The 8,393-nt window shown below is 47.4% G+C and overlaps 1 protein-coding gene across 1 annotated transcript; it reads right to left on the reverse strand.

Moving 5' to 3' along the window:
* Window positions 1-3,832: 3,832 nt before the first annotated feature.
* On the reverse strand, window positions 3,833-5,755 carry LOC120752689 (inositol 1,4,5-trisphosphate receptor-interacting protein-like 1). Its single transcript, XM_040064134.1, has 2 exons — window positions 5,474-5,755; window positions 3,833-5,392 (listed from the first exon to the last, which is right to left on the reverse strand). Exons 1-2 carry the CDS (start codon window positions 5,753-5,755, stop codon window positions 3,833-3,835), a joined length of 1,842 nt encoding a protein of 613 aa, XP_039920068.1.
* Between the last annotated feature and the right edge of the window lie 2,638 nt (window positions 5,756-8,393).

Here is an 8,393-nt window from a genome sequence, read left to right on the forward strand (position 1 = left end):
GATGAAACAGAAAACTTTGAAATCAGGGAAGAAAAGAAACGAGAAAAAAGAGGAGAAACTAATGAAATGAAATTCTGAAGATGAAAGAAAAATGTTGCAGCCAACTGAAAACAGTCAAAGCAAATGGGTTAAGAAGAAGTGCAGGGAAATGGACCAAAGCATGCCAGTTTAATCCGCATTGAAATCGAAAGATTTCATTCCCTTTCTCTTCCCTTCAGGAAAGGGAATGAAATCTTGGAATCAGAGAACAAAGACTAACAAACACTGTGGAAAGGAGCTATGCCCCAAAAGAGTGCAACTGGAGAAAACCAAGAAAATTTGGAAATGGGGTGATTACAACCAAGTGATCTGTGATGAAATGAGGAGCAGTGAAAAGGACCAAACCTTGCCCAAACTTGTCCAATTCAAATCCTGAAATCAGGGAAGAAAAGAAAAAACAGGCAAGGAGAAGAAGCTAACAAAATGAAATTCTGAAGACAAAAAACAAGAAAAATGTTGCAAGCAGTTGGAAACAGTCCAAGTGAATGGGTTGAGAAGAAGCGCAGAAAAATGGACCAAAGCTTGCCAGCTTAATCCTTATTGAAATGGCAAGATTTCATTGCCTTTCCCGAAAGGAAGACTTTCCTTTCAGGGAAGGCAATGAAATCTTGGAATCAGGGAACAAACTCAAACATACACTGTGGAAAGGAGATGTGCCCCAAAAGAGTGCAATTGAAAAAACCAAGAAAATTTGGGAATGGAGTGATGACCACCAAGTGGACTAAGAAATGAGGTGCTGTGAAAAGGACTAAGCCTTGCTGTGGCGCTGCAAGAATTGTTTTATCAAGTTCTTCAATATTTTTGTAAGTTTTATAAGAAGTTTTATGTTATGGTCCATTCCACTGTGCCCCCAGTTCTGTAACAGTCCATCCTCTTTGAGTTTGCTGTATAACAGGTTGTTTCATGTCAGTCATCCCACCCCCACCTACCCTTTGTCAATGCCCTCTCCCCCCGGCTCTGGGGCATCCTCTCTGTCACTTTGGGACGCCTCCCAGGCCTGGGGAATTCCCAGGGAAGCGTCACGTGATGGGTGGGTGCCCAGGGAAATCCCCTTTGCCCTTTTTGTCAGTGGCCAGAGGCTTAGAAGTGGACACGCCCTGTCACCCCCCCAAATTCCCTGATTTGCTATCCTGTTGTGACCTCCCCTGAATCCTCCCCCGCTTATAAGATCGGGGAGGGAAGTTCAAAGGGTCTCTCTGGATGGCAGTTTGGATGAGCTGCGGAGCTCCCGCAGCTCAGCCTCAATAAAACCATCTTTAAACCTGCATAGCTGAGAGCCATCCTTTTCTCTACCGCCGCAGTCACTACACAATCCGGGCCAGCTGCTGCTGAGAAGCTGAGTCCAGCAGGTAAAGATAGCCTGCTGGCATACCCGGACCGAAAATGCTTTGGCTGCCGCGCAGATCTGAGCCAGCCAGGGGCCCGTGCCCGCCCGGCATGGAGTGGCACAGCCACACCTTGCCCAAACTACTCCAATTCAAATCCAAAATGCAAGAAAGAAAGAAAGAAAAAAAAAAAAAAAAAAAAAAAAAAGCGGGGAAGAAGAAGAAACTAACAAAATGAAATTCTGAAGATAAAAACAAGAAAAAAGTTGCAAGCAATTGAAAACAGTAAACAGGAATGGGTTGAGAAGAAGGGCAGGCAAATGGACCAAAGCTTGCCAGTTTAATCCTCATTGAAATGGCAAGATTTCATTCCCTTTCCTGAAAGGAAAATCTTCCTTTCAGGAAAGGGAATGAAATCTTGGAATCAGAGAACAAAGTCCAACAACCACTCTGCAAAGGAGATATGATCCAAAACAGTGCAACTGGATAAAATCAATAAAATTTGGAAATGGAGTGATCACTATCAAATGGACTGAGATGAAATGAGGGGCAGTGAAAAGGACCAAACCTTGCCCAAACTACTCCAATTCAAATCCAGAAATTGGAAAAGAAAAGGAAATAAAGGAGAAGAAGAAGAAACTAAAGAAATCATGTTCTAGTAATTAAAAAAAAAAAAAAAAAAGAAATCTCGAATGCAGCTGAAAAGAGTTGTGCTGGCTTGAAAGCAAAACAAGCGAGAGAGTCCAAGTCAGAAAAAAACAATTTAATAGGAGAGAAAAAAAAACGTAAGATAAATAAAGCAAAACACGTGCAATAGCAGAAAAAAATCACGGACAGAGTGAGACTACAACCTGGCACCGTGGTGGTAGCAATCCGGAGGAAGTGGTCTTGTTGAAGCAGTGCTCCCATAGAAAGGTCTGGTAGCTCCTGTCCTCTGGGAATCCAGTGAGTAAGGCTGCTGGTGCTGTGCCAAATAGCAGATTATATCCAGGTGGGAATGCTTGGCTCCTCCCTGTGGGCAGAGCATCTCACAATGGGCGGATATCTTTCAGAAAAAAATCCAGGTTGCTTGGATGATGCACAGGAAGATTTCATACCATCCTAAAAAGGCCAAATAAGTTCATTACAAAATTTTGGTGTCTTCAATAACCTCTTAGCTCTGAGACTCTATGGTTTAACACAGTGCAAAATTCTCGCATAGCCAAGGTTTTGTTTGAAGGCCTCTGAAATTCAAGGCTGTATCATTTTCATATACAGCAAAGAACAAAGGTCGCATCACCTTTCTTTAGGAAGGAGCAAGTCCTTTCTATGTCGGAGAATACGCACAAAGATTTACGTGGGCATTGTAGAAATTCTCAAGCAAACTTTGGAGATAAAGTTCTTATGGCGTGACTGCAGTAATGTAATCCACTTCTTAGGGTACTGAGTTTAAAATTGACCAGTTGATCCCAGATGTATTGGTACAAAGGCAAAGAGAAGAAATACTTCCAAACTACTACCAATCTCTACTAGGTACTGCAAGAAGTAAATGATATTTTGTCTACCTACATCTCACCATGAACAAAGCTGTGCATGCTAAGTGGCTCTCCTTGCTCTGCAATATTAATAGGCCTGGTGGAAAAGGTAATATTCATAGAACAGCAGGGCCGCTCCAAAGGGATACAGATGACCAGGAACAGAGAAAACATGACTTTCTCTTGTCAAAATTTTGTGTCAAAGCCTTGGTTATGAGAAGCCAAAAAACCCCGCTACATACTAAACCACAGGTTTTGCAGTTAGGGACTTCTCTCTGTTCATCTTTTAGGACTGAATCGTTCCTCGAGAGCCTATAAAAGTGACGGTGTAAAGAAAACTTGTCCAAAGATTCCTAAAGAAATTTGGGAGTACTCTGCTGCAAAATTTCAGGCACTTCAGAGCATTCTCACTTCAAACTTCAAGCATTTCTATGCTCAGGAGATAACATCGTAAATATATGCAACATCTCTAGTTGCAAGCAGTCGTTTCAGGTAGGGCTATAGGAAGGACATTCTCTAAGGTACAGAGGGTGAAATACAAAGAATGACACATTTCAGGCAATTTGAGAAACTTGTCTCCTTTTATTAATTTTTCAGACATAGCTATCCAAATAGTAATGAAAAGCAAACAACTACAGTAAGCATTTCAAGTCTCTAAACTAAGGGTAACTTGGCCAAACAGTTCTACACTAACAGCACTAAAGGGACTCTAGAAGGAAAGCTAAGAAACAAGTCTCGTGAAGACCAACAGCATTGTTGTGACTGGAAGGTGAAGGGCAAGGCAACTCCGAGATGGCTGTGCACATGGAATCCCATGTGCTGCAGCATCTTCTTTCCAAAGGAGGACGAAAGCAGCTTCAGGATTGCCAGGGACAAAGGCAACAGTTACGCAGTGGTCAGGTGGCTGCCATTGGGTGTGAGCTCCCCAGCAGAGCTGTGTGCAGGGAACTCCTCTCAGTGGCTGGAGAGCAGCACCCAGAGGCGAAACCGCAGCTGACCATAGGCTCGCATGGCCTCTCTGTGGGCAGCCGGATCTCGGGCCAGGTGCTCAAAGAGGTTGAGCGGCTCCAGCCTTTGCACTGCCAGTGGCAAGCTGATCTCTGCAGGAAGCCTCTCGTTGCCTAGCACAAAGTGCTCCAGGCGTTTCGACTGCAGGCAGCGGCGCAGGTATGCCATGATGTCCCACAGCCGCCGCGCAAATTCCCTCCTGCGCCACCGGGACAGCGGTACGGTGGTCAGCACGTGCATGACCACAGTCTTCCAGACGGAGCTGGAAAAACCTGTGGCCCTCAGGATGCAGGTGAAGACCTGCAGGCATTTCAGGTGCAAGCTCTCACACGGCACCTGCCTGGCGATGTGCCGGAAGAATTTTGCCTCCGCCACAGCGTACGTCTCCGGCCACGCTGTGCTTGCAATGAAGTTGGCCTCGGCGGGCTGGCTGCTCACCAAGCTGCTGGAGCCGCCTTTCTGGGCCTCTGTGGGCTGGCTGGCCACAAAGATATCCAAGTCCCCTTGGCGCACCCCAAAGAGCATCTCCACCGCCACACTCTTCCTGCCTTTGCTCAGCTGGAATTGGCAGGAACGGCTGCAGGGCTGAAACACCAAGTGCCATGAGTCTGACTCAGGCACATGCCGCCAGGAGCATCTCACCAACTGGTAGAACCAGAGGGAGGTTTTCTCCACGTCCAGGTAGGAGCCGGTGCAGAGTGTCTCTAGGAGGCTGCGCTTACGCTTCCGCTGCAGATTCTTCTTCGAGCGGTGCAGGAAGCACAGCGGCTTCTCGCCCAGCTGCTCCCTCTTGCACGTGCACACCAACTCCACACGGACACTGAAGGTCCTGGCGGCCGTCTGCCCTGCGCTGTCCAGCTCTAGGTGGAAGGCATGCCCCGGCGGGGGACTCAGGGGGACCAGCACGCGGTACACCCCATCCCAGTCACGGGGACTCCAACCCTCAAAGGCACTGCCCACCCCGATGGCTTCTTCAGGCACTGGGTAGAAACTATTGCTCACTCTGTCCACAAAGACACGCCTGAAGCTCTCCATCAGCTCAGCTGTCAGTGAGCAACCTCTCTCCAGATCCTCCGCAGGCCACTGTATGTGATCCACTAAAAGGATGCCTCCCTTACTCCCAGCATCTCGGGGGTCTTCTCTGGCTTCTCTTCCATTTTCTTCTTGGCCACCATCACTGCCGCCTTTTTCTCTGGCAGCCACATTACCTCCTTCGTCTTCTTTTCTAGCCTCATTCTTGTTTGCCTCCACATTTACACCACCCTCTTCATCATCCTTGTTCCTATCATTCTCATCTACTTTTATCATTTCCTTCTTTTCTTCCTCAGCTGCAGCAAAACCTCGATGGTCTACTTCATTCCCACCGTCATTGCTCTCTTCCTGCCCAGTCCAATCACTGCTTCTCTCCTCACTGGCATCACTGCTTTCCTGCACCTTCACATCCACATAGTCCTCCTTCCCATCTACAAAGTCCTCACCATCGTTTACATCATCATTGTTGCCTGCCTTCAAATTCGTACTGCTGCTTTTTCCTTCTTCATTTCCACATCCTTCTTCTTCCTTTCCAGTGTCCTTGTCTTGCTCCACCTGCACATCCTTGTTTTCCCCTTCACTGGCTTCATCTAGGCCTTCCGTATTGGCCGCAACATTGTCGGACTCTTCCTCCTTTGCTTGAGCAGTGTTGTCTCCTGGCACATTCCTATCACTCCATCCTTCATCCTTCTTTAAGGAATAGCCCTTGGCACTCTCAGCAACACTGTCTTCCTCTCTCTTCACATCATCACCATCGTCTCCATCATGGGCAGATACAGGAATGCCTTCTCTGTCATTTCCACTGCCACTCTCATCCGCCTCCACAGTCACCTCCATGTCTTCTCCGCCTTCCTTTGAATAAAAGCTGTCTTCTTCCTGTTCTTCTCCTCTCTCTTTCCGCAAGGTCTTGCAGGAGCTCAAGTCCTTGCCGCTGCTGCTGGCTTCACGGCTCCTTGTCCTGCGGCTAAAGCACAGGCCCAAGAGGAGCAGGAATCCAGCAAGAAGCCAGAATGGCCACTGCTGTAGAGCGCCAAAGAGCACAGCTCCCCAGCCCTCATCCTGCTGTTCTGGGAGCCCCTGCTCCAGCTCCTGCAGCAGCCGAGTCATCTCATGTTCCAGCAGCTCCTGACGCTCCTGCATTCGCCGGTGCGTGGCCTCATCCAGCCCATTGCCAGCAGGCTGCGGGAACTGGATCAGGCTTTGCACGAGCACAAAGAGCAAGGGCAAGAAAGCCATGGTGTGCAGGAAGACACACAGAAGGGCTTCACAGGGGCTGGAAGGGAGACGGAAATTGGGGGGCAGGATCGGCAGGGGAACGTGGGGGCAGCAAGGAGAGGGCCCCCGGCAGCTGGCAGGCGGCAAGGCCTGCACCGCTGGCCCCACAAGCACCAAGCCCTGAGCAAGGCGCTCCCGCCAGGGGCTGGCCCACGGATGCAGGGGCAGAACACAGGTGCCAGGTGCCGGCACTTCTGCCCCAACCTTCCTCCAGCCCTGTCTCCTCACTGTCTGTGTACTCACCACTTGCCCAAGCTCGACTGGGGCAGCAGCTCCCGTTGGGGCCTGTTAGAGCTGCCCCCATTGTGACACGGCCCCCGTGCTGTCACAGACCCCAGAGCGCATCACAGGCCTACCCCGCCCGCCATCCCCAGCCTAGCTCGGGCAACATCATCGTGGCCCTGGGCACCCAAAGCCCCAAGAGACACCAAGTGCAGACCCCTCACTCGGGAACCTGGGAAGCCCAGAGCTTCCCTTCACAAAGCAGGAACAAATGCCCTCCTGAACAACGCTTTTCAAAAAGAAATTGGGGTGACATGACCCATGGATGTTCTCGGTGTATGGCTGTAGGCTTTTATTTAATACTTGTGCTGGCTTGAAGGCAAAACCAGCCACAGAGTCCAAGTCAGAAAAAACAATGTAACAGGAGAGAAAAAAATGTAAGATCAATAAAACAAAACACATGCAACAGTAGAAGAGAGCACTGACAGAGTCAGAATACAAGCTGAAACCATGGCGGTAGCAGTCCAGGTGAAGTGGTCTTGTTGAAGCAGTGCTCCCACAGAAAGGTCTGGTAGCTCCTGTCCTCTGGAAATCCAGTGGGTAAGGCTGCCTGTGCTGTCCTAAATCCCAGATTCTATCCAGGTGGGAATGCTTGGCTCCTCCACCTGGGTGGAGCATCTCACAATGGCCTGATATCATTTTATCAGTCTTGCAATGGGTCCTCGATTGCCCATTAAACAGAGTTAGCCCCCAGAGGGAGTTATCTGGGAGTCATGCAGCAGGCCATTGATGAGCCATTAACAGAAGATAGTCTGGAGGGAAGGGGCAAGGGAAACACTGCCCAACCTAGTTGCAAGAGCTCATGTAGATGGTGATAGAATACGTACTTTCGGCACATCTTACATTGTAACCTAGGACAAAAATTACAGAGAATGGGTTGAGAAGACATGCAGGAAAATGGACCAAAGTTTGCCAGCTTAATCCTCATTGAAATGGCAAGATTTCATTCCCTTTCCTGAAAGGAAGATTTTCAGGATGAAACAGAAAACCTTGAAATCAGGGCAGAAAAGAAAGGAGAAAGAAGAGGAGAAACTAATGAAATGAAATTCTGAAGATGAAAGAAAAATGTTGCAGCCAACTGAAAACAGTCAAAGCAAATGGGTTAAGAAGAAGTGCAGGGAAATGGACCAAAGCATGCCAGTTTAATCCTCATTGAAATCGAAAGATTTCATTCCTCTCTCTTCTCTTCAGGAAAGGGAATGAAATCTTGGAATCAGAGAACAAAGACTAACAAACACTGTGGAAAGGAGCTATGCCCCAAAAGAGTGCAACTGGAGAAAACCAAGAAAATTTGGAAATGGGGTGATTACAACCAAGTGATCTGTGATGAAATGAGGAGCAGTGAAAAGGACCAAACCTTGCCCAAACTTGTCCAATTCAAATCCTGAAATCAGGGAAGAAAAGAAAAAACAGGCAAGGAGAAGAAGCTAACAAAATGAAATTCTGAAGATAAAAAACAAGAAAAAAGTTGCAAGCAGTTGGAAACAGTCCAAGTGAATGAGTTGAGAAGAATTGCAGAAAAATGGACCAAAGCTTGCCAGTTTAATCCTCATTGAAATGGCAAGATTTCATTCCCTTTCCTGAAAGGAAAATCTTCCTTTCAGGAAAGGGAATGAAATCTTGGAATCAGAGAACAAAGTCCAACAACCACTCTGCAAAGGAGATATGATCCAAAACAGTGCAACTGGATAAAATCAATAAAATTTGGAAATGGAGTGATCACTATCAAATGGACTGAGATGAAATGAGGGGCAGTGAAAAGGACCAAAGCTTGCCCAAACTACTCCAATTCAAATCCAGAAATTGGAAAAGAAAAGGAAATAAAGGAGAAGAAGAAGAAACTAAAGAAATCATGTTCTAGTAATTAAAAAAAAAAAAAAAAAAAAAAGAAAAATCTCGAATGCAGCTGAAAACAGTT

The sequence above is a fragment of the Hirundo rustica genome, chromosome 5 (assembly GCF_015227805.2).
Source record: "Hirundo rustica isolate bHirRus1 chromosome 5, bHirRus1.pri.v3, whole genome shotgun sequence".
Classification (NCBI taxonomy): Eukaryota; Metazoa; Chordata; class Aves; order Passeriformes; family Hirundinidae; genus Hirundo; species Hirundo rustica.